Below are 19,826 nucleotides of genomic sequence, written 5' to 3' on the forward strand. Positions count from 1 at the left end.
GCTATGAAAGAGTAAAAAAGTTATTAAAAGCAATGTAGGTAGTCACGTAACTAAGATGTGTGTTTGAAGGGAAATCTCTTGCATCATATACATGCAAGAAACCTTAGTGATATTTTCTTTGCTGTTCTGTTCCATTTCTGTCTCTTCAGCATTATGTTAATTCTTCATATAGTGGTAAGTGAAACGCTGTGATTGCTGCTTAGTGAAAGTTGATTCTGTATGCTGGTATTTGACATGAAGTCTGCATAGCTGTCTTTTTGAGTAAACAGAAGTGGTAATGAGACCATGTAATTATTTTCCTTAAAGTTGTCCTGTTCCCACCAGGAGGACATCAATGCTGACTGTATTTCACAGCAGCGTTCCATTCAGTTATGAGACCGTGTCTTAAGGCATGAAGACTTTATGGAATGGTGTTGTAGACCAAGCTTGTTTCACATTGACTGACAGACAGACTGGAACATCTTCAAAAGCTGTTCAAAGTTATCTTGTAGATATCTGTGGTCCAACATTTTTCCATCTGGTGCCAACAAGAAATCTTCCAAGTTTGTGATAAGCTCTGCCAGAGTTATATGAGCTGCAGAATACGTGGTGTTTCCTTTCCTTTTTGTAAGCTGACCCTCACTTAGTATTTCCGACAGCTTTACTCACTCCAGAACAAATTGATTAAACTGTTAAAAAAAACCTAAGATTTAGGTTTCTTCTAGTGTCTGTAAGGATATAATCTGGACATTTTTAATGAAGCTCTCACAACTGTATCAAAGTAAACTTAACTGACTGTACGTTTGTGCATAGGCAGTTGTAGAAGCAACCATAATTACAATTCTCTAACCCTTTTGTCCTTGTAAAAGTTAGTGATTTACAGTCTCTTTTGATATTTTTCATTTTTTTCTTTCCATCTCTCTTGTGGATGAGTATGGCCTAGCTGATAAATCCCATGGTTGCTTTTCATATGCTAGAGGCTGTGGTACAGCCAGTGTCAAGATCATAGCAGTCAAACTATTTTTTTCTTTTTTCCTCCAATGCCCTCTGCATAGCTTGAAGATCCTGACTGATACAGAATTCACTTTTAGATTCCTTGGTAACTGCATCTGGCAATGTTTTTGTGAAGCACCATGTGTTCAGGAAAAAAAATACTGCATGGTGCCATGTTACTGGGTGCAAAAAACAGCCTATAAATATAAACTATAAACTCAGAAATCTGTTTACTCGTTTACTTTCTCCTGGCTAATGTATCTTTGTCTCTAGGCCTTGTGCTCGTGGTCAGAAATTCAAGTTGCTTACACTTGTGAATGTAAGATGCAGTAACTGTAAAATTGTTTTGTTAGGTAGAAGGCACCAGATTGGTCTCTGTGCAGTTCATGTGGGCAGGGCAATGAACTTGATGTAACTGATAATAAGACACAAGGTCTTCAGAAGTGGTAAATGGCCAACTTCTGCAATAGGTGTTACTTGACAGAAAAGCTAATCGAGTCTTTTTTATCAAATCCTTGTTAAACTTTTGGCTAGCAAAATAATGGTAGTATTATAAGCAAGTTATTTAAATAAGATTCACCTTGTCAGATGTATATCTGTGAATAAGCTCAAAGTCTGCTTGCTTATACAAAAACTACTTCACTTTTTCTGATATTAGAATAAATAGTCATTTGATTTTTCCTAATAATGATGTAAAACTGTTCTATTGCACATAATTTCATCAATCACTGTGAAACTATAAAGAATAGCCCTTATGAAACTGTGGCTCTTATATTAAGTGTTCTTTGCAATATTAGGTGTTTATTGAGGACTGAAAAGCTTATTTCTTTCCTGAAGGGAACTTTTAGCATTTGGAAAAAGGCTCCAGTGATTTTAGCTCTTCTGTTCTTAGTTTGTGTTCTGACCTTCAACATTAACAGTTGAGGCAATTACCATGTGGGCTGAGATCTTCACTTCCAGTCTGCCCTCTTTCCTTTCACGTGTAAGAGGTATCCTTAGAGAAAGGGACACCTTGCAGGCAGTGATTTAACCTTGTTCATGCTGATGAACTAGAAAGAAGATGACTTCTTTGGCCAGAAGTAAGGAAGTTTATGAATTTGCAGTGCAATGTTAAATAAATTCTGGTTAAAAGAATGTTTCTCTAAGAAAGCATCTCTGGGCAGAAATTCGTTGCTAAAAGTGTAACAGTGCAAATGATGGTGTAGTAAGTTGGAAAGTGATGTATCAACTTCTTCCCAGTGCCTGACTACTTTCTTGGTGAAGAACTTATTCCTAGTATCTAGTTTGGACTTCCCCTGATGCAGCTTTAGTCTTTTCCTCATCCTATTGCCAGTCAGAAAACAGATCAGCATCTCCCTCTCTACTCCCCCATCCTGAGGAAGACGCAGAAAGTATTGATGGCACCCCTCAATGTCCTCTGCTCTGAGCCTGACTTACCAAGCAGACTTAAGTTCTTTTCTAAAAGGCAAATTATCAGGAAACTTCTGTTAGTTACCTTCTTTTGAAAATGTGAATGATTCAACATATTTCATAAAAATGAAAATACGTATGCATTGAAGAGAGTTTTTTATTTTGTAAGGCTTGAACTTAAAACTTTTTTTTCTTTTTCATGTCATCAGGCAAGAGTAAGTAAGCCTTGTGTCAGTCTGTAACATGCACTTTAACACTTTATAGTTGTCTAAATTTGAGTCTTTGTTCAGTAACTGCTTAGAGATGCAGAATAATAAAAGGTACTGTGGTTCAGATGAGTATGTCTCAAAACCAAACTTCTGTTCCTCAATCTAGGGAAGCTAAAAACGTGTGTTTATGTAGAGAATGATGTATATTCATACGTCATGAGTCCGTGTATACTTCATGGATATTCAGTGGAGTAATGCATGGAATTAGCTATATGTACTTAAAAGAATTCTTAACAGTTGATAGCTGCCAATTCTTGCTTGGCCATTGTAGTTAGAAGAGTTCAACTGTATTATGGAAGACCTCGATTCTAGACACTGAGAGGGTGGCCTTCTTTTTCTTGCTCCGTTTCACATGGCAAAGTAGAAATAGAGTAACTGCCTGTGTATCTCCTGTTCGTTTCCTCCGTTCAATCCATCTCAGTTCATTTACCGTGTTTCAGCAATTCCTGTTATAGGGCTATTTTCCTTTGCTGTTTACGATAACTTAAGCAGAGTCAAGAAACAAATGTGAGTTTTAATGGCTCTTCTATCAGAGTGTTTTTTCTGCAGCAGAATACTTGAGACAACTATTATTTTGAATAACTGCTCTTTTTTTTTTCCCTATTATGTAAGCCTATGCTATATATATAATATTCCAGAGGCTTTCTTTGCATTGTTCTCAATTACTATCTTTGATTAAAAGACATTCTGACAAGTTCGTTAATGCAGGTCTGAAAATGTCAGCGATGTTCAGCAGTTGGGCTGTGTGATGTAAATCCTCAAAATGAAAAAAAATCACAGCAGTGTCTGCCAAGTCTGTTTTCCTCTATTACTCTACGTGATCCTCCAGAACACTCAGTGCTGAAGTTCTAGAAAAATAGCCTTTTACATATAAGTAGATTTGAGGAGGCTGGATTTTTATTTGATCCATCCCATCTATGAAGACTACCCTGAAAGTGATGCCTGCTGTGTTATTATATGGAAGATTACCCACAACGTCAGAGGCGGATTCTGGTGGGATGGCAGTAGAGATTGAACCTTTCTGTCAGTATGCTGTTACATTTTGTTGCTGTGCGATAGATGGCAGCAGAGGGACAGTTTAACAAAATGACATCTGCTTCAGAGGCACTTCCACATCAAAGATGTGAGATTGCCATTTTTTTCTGCGTGGAGGAATTCACACATTGACATTCGTTGAGTCTTGCTTAATGAAGATGGAGACCAAGCAGTGCTATCTGCACACTGATGCAGGGGTGGTGCATGTCGGCAGTGAAAACAGCAACATAAAAGACAAGCCATGTTCTGGAAGCTATGTAGATTTTTGAGTGCAGCATGCAGGTTCTTGTTCTTAGTTGGCAAAAAAAAAACCCCATAGCTAATAGTGGTGTCTGTAGAAAGCAGTGTTTTGTAGCTGAGAATGTGCTCTATCCAGCAGTGTTACTATGCTATTTGCATCTGCTGTAGTTTCCATGGAAATAAATAGGAGGTATTACTTTTGGAACAATCTACATGTATATTTTTTAGACCGTATTTATTAGGCTCGATATTGGTTGGAATGTATATTTTTACTTCTGAAGAGTTTGTTCCATCTGATTTATGCTATGTGATATTAGCAATAGAACTAGCAATTGAGATTTTTTCCCACCCTCCCAAGTGAAGTGCTGGAATGGTCTTGAAGGAGAGTAGTAGACTTGTTTAAAATCAATAGAAGTCTTGTGAGGAATGCAATATTTGTTTTTCTGATTCTACTAGATAGAATAGAAAATATGTGGTTGGAAGTTTTTAAGATGATAAAGGATGGAAAGTGTCATTGATTCTGTGAAAGGACTATCTTGACAGAAAATAAAACACTGAGAAACAGCTAATACTTGGCAGGTGATACTTGGTCCAAAATGTGAGATGTTCTTTGTTTTGGACACTAGTAAATTTAAAGAAAAAGGTTCATTCTTGACTACGTGTTCTTTTAGAATAAAATCAATTCTAAAACCATTTCTCATGCACACAGATTACTTATGCTATGAGACTCAGTTGAGTCGCTAGGTCACAGTAGCACTGCAATACTGAGAATGTCTTTTCAATACTTGAGCTGTGACAGCGAACAGAAAGCAGTGGAGCCTGATGATATGGCAGGTCATGTGATGCCAGTGAAAGCCTCGTCTTGCAGCAGCATAATATGCATGACCTCCCCAGCAAAAATGCATTATTCAGTAAGAGCAGAATCCAGAGAACTGCACAGACAGCACTAACACCCAGAGACCCAATTTGTACTACTTGGTCCAGAAGAAGAATAAGATGTTGTAATAGTCTGTAGCTAGTCACATCTAGTGGTCCAAAGCTGCCCAGGAGGATGAAATACTCCACTCTTGTCTGTTCAGGAGACTTGGTTGCCATGGTCACAGCCTGAGAGAGACTTTTCCTGTATTTTGTGTGTGCATTATGGGGTCACAGCAGTAGTGATGCTGCTATGCAGAAAACACTATCTTTTCTCATTCATCCATTGTCATTTTATACTTCCCAATATAAAATTTCTAGGTTTTCTTTATTTAAAATACAAGTTTGGGACTTGTGTCACTTATATTCTTTCCTACCACCTTGCTCTTCAACTTCCTTTTCCTTCATATCTGGAGAACATTTATCTAAAGACTGTTTCTAGAATAAACCACTTAGCTACTGTATTCCTTTGACTGTGTATGGTGTGGTATATTCAGGTTCACCAGCAGCTAGCAAAAGCCTGTTTTGCGTATTTGAAGCTCTAAGGCATGATTTTACATATTATTTATTAAATTTAATACCAGGCCCTGAAAATTCTTTTTATTTACTGAGGATTTATTTATCACAATCTAAACCTCACAGATTTATTGTTATTTCAAAGTATTTAATATTTAGTGAATTGCACAGATAAAAACAATATAGAAAACGCAGGAAGATGTGAGACTTCTAGAAGCAGATAGCAGAGAAAGCCAAGCTCTCTATACTTGAGAGAACTATTTTTATGTTGGGTTTGGTTGTCTTGTGGTCTGAACATTGCAGGAAGTTGTTTGCATGCTTACAGAGGCCAAAATAATATTAAATGAATAACTGTATTATTTCTAAATACGCTAATACTTTCAAGCATATTTACTCATGCAAGTCTAGTACAGATTCCATAATCCTCCCTTGATCCTGTGTGTATTTATGTATGTAGGTTTTGCTCCTGAAATACTTAAATATATTATAATGTTGGAAGCTTTGCAACTGGTAGGGGTTTTTTTGTGTGGGGTTTTTTTTTTTTTTTTTTTTTTTTTGAAGTACTCATAGGTGATCTGACTTCAAAGATCTTAGAAATGTTGCTTTCCTTACAGTTAATATTCGCTTTTGTAACAACCTCTGACTCTGGCTGCAAATCCTGAGGCAGTTGAATAAAATGAGATATTAAAAGGAATCAAACCTCCTCTTTTTTTTTTTTCCCTCTGTGACATTACAGAATAATCTATGGCACTCAACTGAGTTGTAGTGGACAAAGAGTCAGTTGCATTGCTTTTTTCTGCCCTGAGTATAGAGGCTCTTGGTCACATAAGTAACTGAAGTGATGCTACAGTTAACAGAGATGGGTGAATTTCAGAGAAATAATTTCTGATAAAGAAGTTTTATACACACAAACGTGTGGTATGAGATCCCTCAATCCCAGTCCAATATTTTTTAGCAGGTGTTACTGTTAGAACTTCAGTGTTACATGGTTGTTTTTTTTGAGTAGCAGTGAAAAGGGAAATTCATGTTGTATTACTTGAGGCTACAAAGAATTCAAACTTAAGAGGAAAAAACATTTCAGGATATAGTAGATATTCAATACTTTTATATCTTTCCCATGTTTTATTTCATTTATTTGTAGGAAATGAGTAATTACAGTTTAATTCCTATAGGAAATACATGGTATATAAGAGCTTGTTTAAAACATTAGGGCTATTCCAAAAGTAATGCCTCCTATTTTATTATGTTGGCCCACGACATCAGAGGCAGGTGATGGTGGTATGGCAGTAGAGGTTGAAGCTTTGCACTGGTATGCTGTTACATTTTGTTGGCATGTGACAGATGGCAGCAGAGAGGCAATCTGACTAAAAGGTGCCTGATACAGAAGTGCAGGTGAAGTAAAGGGGTGAAACTGAATTCCTTCATAGAGTAAAATAGCACCCACTGACATTCATCAAAGTTTGCTGAATGTTTCTGGAGACCAACTTTTGGATGTGAGGTGATGGCTGGTGCATTTCAGCAGTGGTGACAATAACATGAAAGTCAAACAATGTTCTGGATAGTCATGCAGATATTTATGAGCATGGCATGCTGGCTCTATGCAGTAATCACTGGTAAAAATGCATAGATAACAGTGGTGACTGTTGAGAAATGTTTTGTGACTGAGAATGTGTTCTGTCAAACAGTGTTATTGTGGTTTTTGTATCTTTTGTAGTTTCCATGTAAATAAATCACATCTTTTATAAATCTTTTTGTACAAAAGATACAAAAACCACACTATTTTTGGAGTGATTTAAAACTATTCAAGATTAGTTTGATACTTAACATTAAAGCTGTATTTATTGAACATACGTGCTTCCTTGTGTCATGAATAACTTTCAATTGTTTATAGTTAAATGTTCTGCAATCTTCAGACTGATGTTTTGCTTCTAGAGTGTTATGAAAAATACGTGGGGAATCTTTCAGCAAGGCCATATCTAGGGCTAGGGTTGGACTGAGAAGGTATTATGGAGTGCTAGGTTAGGAGAAACGTTAAAGATCTGGTTCCAACCCCCTTGCCATGGGCAGAGTTGTCACCCAGTAGATCAGGCTGCCCAGGCTCTGAAAACAACTTGGCTCTGAATGCTTCCAAGGATGGGGCATCTGCAGTCCTCTGAACAGCCTCTGCCAATGCCCAATCACCTTTGAGTAAAGAATTTCTGCCCAACATCTAACAAATCTCTCCTCTTTTAGTTGAAAGCTGTTTCCTCTTGCCCTATTTTTGTTAGACCATGTAGAAAACCAGTTCTCCTCATGTTTATGAGCTTTCCTCACATACTGGAAAGCTGAAGTCTAAGCTGAAGAAGCCCAGCTCTCTCTACCTTTCTTCAAAAGGGAGATGCTTCAACCCTCTGATCATCTCTGTGGCTCTCTAGATCTACTTCAACAGTTCCACATCCTTCTTGTTTTAAAGGCTGCAGACCTGGACACAGAGGCCTCAAGAGGGCAGAGCACAGGGAAACAGTCCCCTTCCTTCCCTGCTGCCACCCCTGCTTTGACACAGCCAGGACACTGTTGGCTTTCAGACTGCAAGTGCACACTGCTGCCTCATGCTGAGTTTTACCTCTGAGAGGACACTGAAATCTTCCTCCACAGGGCTGCTCTCAATGGACTCTTATCCCAGTCTGTCCACATATCTGGGACTGCTCTGATCTATGTGCAACACCTTGCGCTTGGCCTCGTTGAGCCTCATTACATTCTTGAGAGCCCACAGTACAATGTGTAAAGAAGAAGAAAGAAAACTCTAATTGGGCATGTAACCTAAAGCAGAGGGAATCAGGGCAAATCTGTGTGGTGTTCAGGCTACCTGACTGACCCATGAACAGTCCAGGATCGTGGAAGAGATGTTCTGCTGTCTTCAAACAAAATTAAACAATCTTGCTCTATTTAGTAATGTCAGCCTCCTGCCCCATGGCTGGCTTGATAGCATTTAATTCCCTTGCACTAACCTAGGAAATCATATGAAGTGTGGAAAAATACAGCAAGAAGGAAGTAAAGAGAATTAAATCACCTGTCAGAAGTTAATTGGTTTTAGGCCCTATGATTTTTTCTTTTTCATTGGCTGCAATAAAAGAAGCCTAAAATAAGGAGCTGTCATTCAGCATATGCTACCTTTTTTCTGATTCACTCACTGGGAGGAATAGGGGAAGTATGGTAAGAATGAAAAGTAAAACTGAGGAAATATCTGGAGAAGAACAGGGACAAATTCTTCTAATTAGAGAAACAGCACTTAAATCTATTTATAATATGGATATGATGCTTAAGGGAATCAGATTCTTTATATCCACACAAGTGAGGAAACAATCCTTTAAAACCTGTGTTTGTATTCTGGGCTTTTAATCTAGTTGTGCTGTATTTGTGTTTATACTGTTTAAAATGTTTCAGAGGGAAAAAATTGAGCTTTCCCTTGCTGTTTGTAATTTAGAACGCTAGAGGACAGCACTAAAATATTACATAAGTGTTACTGTTTGCACTGTTAATTATGTACATAGCAAAGGCTTGAGGGAAGAAAACAAATGACAGTTTTGAGCAAGTCGTATTCTAAAATTCCTTTTCTCCTTTTGAAAAGTGCATCTAGCTTCTTACATTATACAGAATATCCTATGTTTCCTGAAGTTTAAGATATTTGCTGCAGTAACATCTAAAGAAGTTTTTAGGTTTTTTTTTAATGTAGTAATACAGTGAAATAGAACCTACTTTTCTAAGATCTAGAGAGCAAGGATTTAGTTGGCTAATCTGTAAGTGTAGTTTCATGACTTGCATACTCCTGTGAAATATACTAATATAAATTGCCTTGTGAAAGACTGTAGCTCTTAAAAAATTACAACTTGTGTTTCTCTAGGCACTCTGGAACGGCATGAAACAGGTGAAGTAGCAAAAGCAATCCTTTCTTCCATTGAAGAGTCAGAATACTTAGTGGCGGATTCTCTACATCCTGTATCTCAGGAGTCTAGAAGAAATAAAAATGTTCAATACAAATCCTCCAGCTCTTATAAGCGTGGTATGATCTACAATCTTACTCAGACAGAAAAATCTTCAGATAAGGTAAGAATGAAAATTAATGTGCGAGGAAATAATTGTGATCCAAGTTCTTTAACTTTTCACCTTCCCTGTGTAGTCCTGCATTTGTGTTGTATAGCCTTGATTTTAAGTTTGTAAAGCCTTGCTCCTATTTGTTTAGTACTATTACGTAGAACAAATTGCTGAGCACAGTTTGAGCATATCTCCTTACAAACCTAAATTAGGACTGCATCTATGAGTCATGCCCTCAGAGCTATTGCATGTGCCAGTTCAGGTGGATGAGTCTTGGGAAAAGTCTCATATGTCTTTTCTGCTCTTCTACAGAGGCTGATTTCTTCTGTTATCCAATGGTAGCTTTTACTTGGTGTTTGTTTTGTTAACTATGGAGAACAGAGTGAAAGTGCCTTTCATTGATGTTGGTGCAATTAACTTGGCACTTTATTGCTTTAAAAAAAGAAAAAAAGAAAAAGTTCATTGTGTGAGATATTGGGCCACAAATGTATATATCAGTCTTCAGGAGTGATCTGGCCAGGAAAAATACCTAGCTTTCTCTCACAATTTTTCACTGATATCATTAAACTAAATAATTGCTACAGATAGAAAAGTTACACTATTGTGTTTTGTTGTTGTTTTTAAGCAACAGATGGAAACACCTTACTGTAGCTACTACTAACGTACCATTAAATCCAAGAAAACTAACAAGATATACTAGAAAATGAGAAATAAAGTTGAAAGTGCAATAGTAATTTTTTATTTATTGCTTAAATGTGTATATTTTTAATTGTTATTGTAGATATTTTAAAAGGCTGTGTTTGCTCAATGTAAAACCAGATTTTAATACAACCTTGGTTTTGTTGCAATCTCAAATACAATATGTATAACCCTTATTCAGACTGAAAGACAAAGGTTGGTACCGTTTCTGACACTTAGTTTGTATACCAGGAATTAAGTATGTTTAACTGAACTCTTGATACAAAAGAATCTTAAGAATGGGACTTCAACTTTGCTTGTTCAAATGTAGTCCTTCTTAGTTACTAGTTTTTCAGGATGGCTTTTCCCTGCAGTAAAATAGATGAAGCCATTGAATGTAGATCAAAAATACCTGCTCATAAACGTGGGAAGATGAGAAATGCTTTACTTCGACTCATATGTGGAAACAGCTTTCTGAATGGTTTCTGGCCTTTTCCTTCTTTAAATAGCGTTAAACAAAATACTAGATTTTCCAAAAATCAGTTTGATAAGGGATGGCTTAATCCAAGTCCTTATTGTAAACTTTCTCTTCTGGTCTTTTTCCTAATTGTCCTTACAATTTAAATATGCCTTTGAGTTTATAATTGTTCAACTCTTTATATTTCTCTTTGACCTTTTACTAATCTTAGTCTGATTTCTAAAGTTCTTTTTGATCCCATTTTCTGAAAAGTCTTATTAAAGCATAATCCTGCTGAGCATGTTGTGGGGCAGATGGTGTGCTAGTTGGCCATTGACACAGAATCTGATCTCACTGTTACTTTAGTTAAAGGAATAATTTCTTCTAGCTTTTTCAAAGAGAAATAACAAAGTTATAATAGATGACTTTGGAGCAGTGTTTTGGCTGTACATATTATATTTCAATTTTCAAATTGCATGAGTTTAACAAAGTGTTTAAGAAAAAGAATGTGCTGTTCATGGAATATGGGAAAGTAGTTTTTGGCAAATTGTGAAGTGAGGAGTTTAATGTACTTTGTGGATTACCATGATTTTAAATTTGAAGTAATGTCACAAGAGGTGACAGAGTTGTAATAATTTATAGCACTCTTCTTGATCAGGCATGTGTCTTGACTGCTCTGAATTTGCAATGAAATATTCTATTTTCATCTTTCAACTTTGTTCATTAGTTATCTTGCCCTAATGAAAACTCCTTAGAAAATATTATTGATGGCTCTTAAACTTCGCTATGATTGACAACATACTTTTTTTTCTTTCACCTTCTCTATTTTGTCCTTACAGTCATGTTAGTCTAATTCCCTAACAAAGAAATGTCTGTACTTGGAGAAACAGCATTCATCAAACTCTGCCACTATTTGCATCCAGCATTTCATCTCACCTCCAACCCCGTTAGACCAGATTCTGTAGATTAGTGTGGGAGATGCTGGTGGCCAAATGTATAGGAGGTAGCCAACTTGAGCGTAACAATTAAGTGAACAATGGAAGTCTGCATAATGTTATTCTAGAAACCTGGTATGGACTGCACAAAGGGACCATGTGGCTTCTTATAGTTGAAGCTGTTTTGTTATGAAGTCCAAATCAAGGGCTTCTTAAGAAAAATACATTTTTTATAGTTCTTAATCTGGAAACTTTTTTCAGTTTTTTTCCAAGTGTTTGTATTGACTTTTTTGAATCACAGCATTTTAACATCTTTAAATATATTCTTGAAATCTGATTTCATGAAGCTAGTGGAAGTTCCATGGATATAAGTGAGTTCAATGCCTTCATGCCATATTGTATACAATGTCCTCTCAGATTAAACTATCATGAAAATCTGAGATGCTTTAATATGCATGTATACAATCAATATTTCATTATCCATTTGCTTCTCTGACAAATTGTATAATAGGAAGTTAACATGCTAAATTGATAATAACACTCCAATTTTACCAAAAACAAACAAATTCCACTTCAGTCTGCATAAAAATTCAGTTTCAAAGACTTATGTAACAGAAAATGTTAGGATTCCATCTATTCTGTCAGGTCAGCATTATGTTTGTAAGAAATACTTACTTTGTACAGTGATCCACATGAACTTCATAGGCAATATTAATATTTATTGCATTTTTTTAATCATTAATAATATATTTGAGACAAAAAATCCATCTGCAAGACAATGGTCTCTTTCTTCCATCCTAAGAAAAATATCCTCACATAGCAGACCAGCTTCAAAGGCTTTATTTCAAAACATTTGTCATCATGTGAATCACAGATACAAAGGCAGAATGCTTTGATTTCATGGTGTTTTGACCATTTTAATTCTCTTATTGTGGTGCACGTGCCAGTGGGAGTACCAATAACAGATGAGTGTGACAAATGCAGTTAAGGCAAGATCCATATTAGTATTGTCAAATACCCTAGGTATATTTAAACAGATTTTAATTATTTTCAATGTCAGAAGACCCAAAATATATGGTTTAATAGTTCTTCAAGAAAGCTGTACTTAGTATGTGAATGTAAAAATCTCTCATAAAAATGAAACTTTTATATTGGCCTTAGTCATTGACATAGGGTATTCATCAAGTCAGCAATTTGTGCGGCAAAGTGCCATTTGAATAGCGTATTGTTAGACTACTTATGGTCCACTTGACAAGGGTTCTTGCTGTAAATAGTGCAATTTGACTCCAGCTGTTAAAGAGTGGCTTTGACAGCAGCCAAATAGAATGGAGATGCTTTACTGCACCGCAGAAAAATCAATATTGGGTTCTTGTTCATAGTAACCTGTTTTTTCTTTTTTTGCAGATTTATAGAAGACTATCTAGAATTCATTTTTGGGAGTTTAAATATTATTTTAAGATTCTGTTGTGATTTCAAATTAACATTAGTGATAAATAATGAGTCAAAAAAAAAAAAGAGAAAATATTTTGAGGATTTATGCATGCAATGCGGTAACAGTGTTATTTTAACTCCAGCTTATGTGGATAGATATTAGGATGTCGATGCATAAGTTATATAACTAATGACAAAGAGAGTCTTTCCTTCTTGATATTACTTTTAATGATCCTACCATATCCCTATCATTTTTCGGTTGTTTTTCTTCGTTGTTATTGTTGCTTTGTTGGTTTTTTAAAGGATTTCTTTTTTGTTCATTCTGTAACAACCCCCACAGATGTTGACAATCTGTAGTGCCATTGTAGATTTTCCTGAAGCATAGTCTTGCTGGTGCTGAACAGTTTTCCAGTAGTATTCAATGACATAAGGTTGCTATGATACCTGGCCAGTAGCAATAGGTATTGAATCTTCTGGTCTTAATTACAATAGACTACATACTAGATTGTGTGCTTGTGGTGTTTGTATGGAACTAGCTGTTATTATACCTTTAAATCAGCTATTCTTGAAAATGAAACTGAGTATTTAAAAAAAAAAAATTTAAATGCCTTGCTTTATGTGAAACAATTAAATCTTCACATAAAAATTGAATGGAATCCGTTTTCCTGATGTTCCACAAACGTTTCACATTAGAAAATTTTCCAGCTGCTAGTTGGAGTAATTTGGATATAAATCTGTTATCATGCATTGCTATTTTTAGTGCATGGTTAAATAATGTAATTAGAGCTTCCTTTATGTAAAGATATAGGAAGAAGAGAGGCTTCTACAATTTGAGTGATCACTGCTAAGTCAAATTCCATTGAAATCCTTGATCTGCTGAATTATACTATAGAAAAAAAAATTTAAGATCATTTTCATAGCTATGTGAGATGAGAAAGATAATGAAGGGGAAGAAATACATTTTTATAGGAAAATTTATGGAAATATTTACCGCTTGATATATTTCACTTGACATTTCCTTAAAGTACAAATCTTTGAGCACATAACCATTAGAGAATGGTGCAGAAAGTCAAAATTTCTGAAGTGTCAACTCAAGATTCATAAGAAGTCATTGGGCTTATGCAGCTGTTAGAAGAAAATGTAACTGGAGTAAAGTACCAGTTACTATAACAGTACTAAAGCACATTTTAAATTTGTTATGTTGACATACCTAATATTTGTTCTGCAGAGCTTCCCATTCACGTATGTGATAGCATATATATTGTTTTAAACAAAATATGTGTAAGCAGGATGCCTATGAAACAAAAGTATTTCCTCAGTAGGAAGTTAGTATTTTTATAGAATTACTTAAATCAATGTGCAATAGAATGTACAGAAATGATAAATAATAAACTACTTTATGTTGCCTAGAATAAGCAAGACATAAGTGAACTGGAACAACAGCAGTCGTTTGTTTTAGTAAGTTATTAAGTGCAATTTAATTATTGGGAAACTGGAAAAATCACGACAAGGTAAATTTTACCAGTGTGAAGTCTGATAGAATAATGGACGTGAGATATAAACATAAATACAAAATATTACTTTTCAAATATGAAATCAGATACTGTAAACTGTGGAACCTTAGGTGTGTATTCCATTTATTTCAGTTTGATATCTAGAGTAGTATAAGAGATACAGATTTTTGATCGCTTTAATTTAAACTATTAACACCAAGTGGGAGAATGTCAGTAACAGGAAAAGGGTAATTTTTTGTTCTTCTGTCAGGTTATTTCTTTTTTTTATATATAGATTTGTGTTCAGAAGCTATTTATATATATATATATATATATATATGTGTGTGTGTGTGTGTGTGTGTGTGTGTATGATAGTAAGTTATTTAAATGCAATAGTAAAATGAGCAAAGAAACAAAGGTCTGTATATGGATTTCCCGTGATGCAGATGCAGAGCATTTCAGCACCCTGTTTCCTGTGAAACACGCAATGAGACCAACATGACAACATAACTACAATGAAGGAATCACTTCAGAATTATTAGATCAAATAGGTGACAGTCAAAGGGCATCACGATCCTGAGAGAGTGATAGCTTGGACCACGTGCCAGCATTGCTGAAAGTTACTGCAGTTTGATGAACCCCTCTACCAAGTTATGAATTCGTTGATTTTGGTGCTTTCTCCACTCATTGCCACAAATCAGAATAAAAGGAAAAGCTACCTCTGTGATATTGTAGCATAATTTACTTGTACAGATACAGATAGCGAGCAACACAGACTGGCCTTTGCTGAGGTGTACTCCTTTGTCTATTAAAAACAGTGGTAACTTTTTTAGAAATATATTGAGAGTTTAAATGTAATGATGGAACTAGGCCTTGCAAAATGACTTCTGAAACCAAACCAAATTTTACTCAGCAAGAAAAGATTCACTGTCTTCCAGTTTCCTTCTGATATCTAGTTCATTTCTGTTAATTGTTAGAGAATTAAGTACTAAATTGTGGTTCAATTTTGAAACAACAGAGACAACAAAGCAGCAACACCTGTGCATACATTTCCGTTTTTCTATTGTTTTTCTACATTTTAATCCTCAAACCTAAATTTGTTTGGATGGCCAGGTTCTGTTCTTTCAGTAGTTCTAAGAAAGATGAATCAACAAACCAGGTATGTCTCAATATGTATTTTTCAAATATTGTCCTCTTGGAAACATCTCCAATAGTACTACCTTCAGTAAGATTCCATGTTGCATGTTATAGCTTTCCTTCCAAAGTGCTGAGTAATGCTGAGGAAGTTTTCACTGCCACCCATCTCTGAAATCTATATGTTTCTAGAGTTGCATCATTTTTTGTTAGAAAATTTACTTCTACGTTGGTATGTTAAGATGCTGACATAATTTATGTACTGAATGTGCAAATACTAATGTCTTCCTTTAAAAAAAGAATCTCATACTTTCCTACCATCTAAAATTTTCATGGCTCACAGACTGTCAGTGTAGAAGGTGGGTCTGATTTTGAAGTGGAAGGGTCCTCAGTTCATTTTGACATTCTTTCTACAATAAAAATCTGAGAGGCTTTGTAAAAGGTACTAAAAGGATAAATGATATTGAAAATTATGTATGTCTTTCTCAAGAGGATCCTGTTTGACCGATATCGTAACGCCTCTGGTTTGTGTGATCCCCTGTGCATAAAGACAGCATTGGTTTGGAGTAGGTAGTTCCAGCCTGTCTGTGCCAGCTTTAGGAGACTATAGAAAATTCTAGTGATAAACTGTTTGTATTCCCTAAATTGAAGGGATCCTTAAGCAGGGTAGGCATGGGAGTGTGTATGTATCTGTAGGAGTTCTGTTGGGATAGAAGGTGCTTCTTGCCTGTTAATATGGAGGTGAAAGAGCAACTGATGATTTTCCTCCTTCATCCCTGGGCAGGCTTTTAGCAATGGTGTATGTTTTAGCCATTTTAGTTGCACACCTATAATTTGCAGCATTTTTGACCAAAAGCATCTTTGCCCATATCCTGGATTTCTCATTGATTCAACAAAGCTAAGAAAAAAAAAGCTGCATATTTATAGGGTTCATCATTAGTGAGACTGCTTTGAATTGTTGATTGAATTCAGATTGTGCTTGAAAAAAGAACAAAAAATGTTTTAAGGCAGTATTCGTATAAAGCATAAATGACACTCTAGCAGAACATGCAGGTCAGAACTTTACTTCCTAAGTGATTATTTTCCTGAAAACAAAAGCAGTGTAAAAAAACAAACAAACAAACAAAAACCCCTCAATTTCATCCAGTTTAATAATTTTTCCACAATGAATCCAGTTGAGAGAGCATTACCTTTGTTACTTAAGATTATGAACTTATCAATGCAGATTTCTGATGCAATTTAGCTGAAAAGATTATTCAATGTCATTAATGAACAAAATTTATATATAATTTATATATTACCAGTATTTCAGACATCACAATGAACTTTGCTTTCTCTTTAAGTGTTGTGTGACTTAAATTTTGTGTACTGATTTAGAGAGCTTTTTGAATGCTTAAGATCAGGGAAATCTGAAATTAAACTCCAAGCTCTATTTGAGTGCTCTATAACATCTATTTTAGTATTTCTCCACTGTATGATCTGTTGGAACATTTGGTATATATTAGTCACAGAAAAATGCTGGATTAAATTTTCATTAATGAACCATTAAGCTTTATATATTTAGTAGTAACTTCATGATAACTATCTGTGAAGGCTGTATCAAGCCTTTAGTTTTATATGTTGAAGCTACAAATATTTTGTAGTTGATAGGTGTTGTATTCATAGTATGAATTTAAGAAATGCTATTTGTAATCTGAGATTTTTTTGTGAAACTTGCTTGCAATATTTTATGTTCATAAACTAGTTTGAAGCCCCAAACACAATTTCATTTATCTTTACATTCTAAGCTTTATAGAATCTGCAAAAGTGTCCATCTGTTCAGCTGAGATTGCTTCAAATAGTGAGTGGTCAGAGAGACTTAGATGATAAAGGTCAAAGGAGCCTCTTGACCCTGTGATACTTGCTAAAGCAATTGGAGCATAGGGACTGATATACAGTTAGATATAGCTTGCTAACGCAATCTCCACTTTAATTGGTAATGATAGCAGGAATACACAGTAAAGTCATTGCTGAAAGAAAACAAAAAGTATCCAATATAGTAATTTATTACCAGTCAGTGGGTTTCACGCATAGGTTGTTTTACCCCTGCAGTGGTCAGAGAAAGCAAAAAGGTACTCTAACACTTAACTGAAAATGGATGCCCTGCTGCTATCAGAGATGCATGGTGGTCAAATGATTGCCTGTGCCATTAGCTTGGTAATGTTTTCTCTATTGTAAACTCAGCTCCCCATGTTCTTCCTGTGCATCAGCTGCAGATTGAAGGCTTTCTCGTTTGTCTTCTATTTGTGCTGCCAATCATCAAGCTGCTGTCCACCAAGCACATCTCAAGGAGGCAATTTTTTTTTACTACTATCGACTACCATCTCCAGCAGCCCAGGGCTCAGAGGATTTAGAAATGAATTTAATGCTTTAATTTGCACTGTGCCAACCATTTTGTGCATTTTTAGAATGTACTTTTCTTTGAGACAATTCCATGAGAATTCCACATTTCCTATTTTGCAAAACTGTCAAAGATTGTGCCTGCAAACCTGTCCCTGGAACATAGTTGTTTCTCTTATATATACTACCTAGTTTGCTCTGAAAGTTAGACTTCCTATTTATTTTTGTGAAAACCGCAACAATTACAAAGAGAACAATAATACTATTTTAAAGAACCAATTCTGGAACTATTTTTTCAACTGTTAACCATGCATTTTTACTAGTGATGAGCAAGAGCATGCGTGCTGCACTCATAAAAATCTGTGCCAGTGGAGGTGACTCACTGTCACCACTGCTGAAATGCACCACCCATCACCTCACTGTGCTCACATTCAATGGTTGGTCTTCAGAAATGTTAAGAAACATTAATGAATGCCCATGGGTGCCTTTTTTCCACACGGAGGAAAAATGTTTTGCTTTATCTACACTTTCATGTCAGGTGCCATTTTGTCAGACTGCCTCTCTGCTGCCATCTGTCACATGGCAATAACATGTAATGGAATATTGGTGGGGAGGTTCAACCTGTACTGCCATATCACCAATATCCACCTCTGATGTTGTTGGCCAACTTAATAAAATAGGAGGCGTTACTTTCAGAGCATCCCTTGTATCTGTAATTCATCTCATTTAAAAGATCAAAGAGAAAAGGACCTATGAAGATGAAGCCATTTATTAAGCTATTCCATATTCTGTTTTTAAAATGACAAAAACAACAAATGACATCACAAAGGCAGTAACATTTGTTTCTTCCTGCTATCAGAGACTAAACATCATGGAGAATAGAGTAGAGCTATCCTTTCAGAACAAGTGGATTTTTAAGATCCCTATGAGCAATAATCTTGTTTCAGTCAAAATATTTCTTCCAGATACATGAACCAAAAATGTAAAAGACGGGGTAGGAGGAATGGATGGTTTCTTATAATCAGCTGTATGACACTTCCGTGCTTTTCTTATGAGCCTGGAGAGAGACCAGTGCTGGGTCATGATTCTGAGAAAAATTAGTTCTGAACTTCTGTTGACATGCTGTTAACTGTCATGATCAAGAGACAGGAAATTCCTAGCTTCCAATAAATTTTGGTTGGCAAATTCTGTTGCCTCATCTTTCCTCACTGTAGTGTTCATTCTATTGAAATGAGCGTAATGATAGTTTCGTCTCCCACTCTGGTACTATTTCAGAAATATAGTCTGTCTGTAATGACTGTAAAGAGCAGTTTTAATGATTTAGTTGTTTTTTTTTTTTTGCTTAAAAACGTGTGGAATGGTGAAATATATGAACTTTTGTTTACAGATTGTCTTCCTTGAATACACATAAACAGGATGGCGGTATTTGATTAATTAGCAATTTCTTTTCAGTACTTATATTTAATAAGGGATTGTTTATTCTCTAAAGTGGAATTCTCGTTCCTTTGATGCAGATATTATCATGGGACTTTAAATGCTCTGTTTTGTTGGGTCAGTGTTAGTAGTCTATTAAGAGTGTATATGTGAAAATAGCAACATTTAAATCTGCTAAGAAAAAATAAACCAACAAAACAAAACCCAAATCCTCAGGATTCTTAGAAATTATACCTTGCTCTTCCAAAATCAGAAGCAGTGCTTATTTTAATGAATCTTTCTTTTGACAGTACTTTGAAAAATCACTACCACCTGCACCCAAAATCTAACTAAATTCTATTTTTGTGCAATGGGGGGGTGGAGAAGAAGTAGTGTAGGAAGGAAGGGACGGATATTTCTCATCAGGCTAACTCACGTTTACATTACTGATTCACTTTGAAGGCACTGGGAAATTTCA

General features: G+C 35.6%; 1 protein-coding gene across 1 annotated transcript in view; it reads left to right on the top strand.

Moving 5' to 3' along the window:
- Positions 1-19,826, top strand: part of WDR72 (WD repeat domain 72) — a 96,717-nt gene that overhangs the window by 19,456 nt on the left and 57,435 nt on the right. Inside the window, exon 14 of the mRNA XM_042876035.1 lies at positions 9,238-9,440. Within this exon, the coding sequence (XP_042731969.1) occupies positions 9,238-9,440 (203 nt within the window). The remainder of the gene's footprint in view (positions 1-9,237; positions 9,441-19,826) is intronic.

The sequence above is a fragment of the Lagopus leucura genome, unplaced genomic scaffold (assembly GCF_019238085.1).
Source record: "Lagopus leucura isolate 7727_CA_CO unplaced genomic scaffold, USGS_WTPT01 Super-Scaffold_100015, whole genome shotgun sequence".
Classification (NCBI taxonomy): domain Eukaryota; kingdom Metazoa; phylum Chordata; class Aves; order Galliformes; family Phasianidae; genus Lagopus; species Lagopus leucura.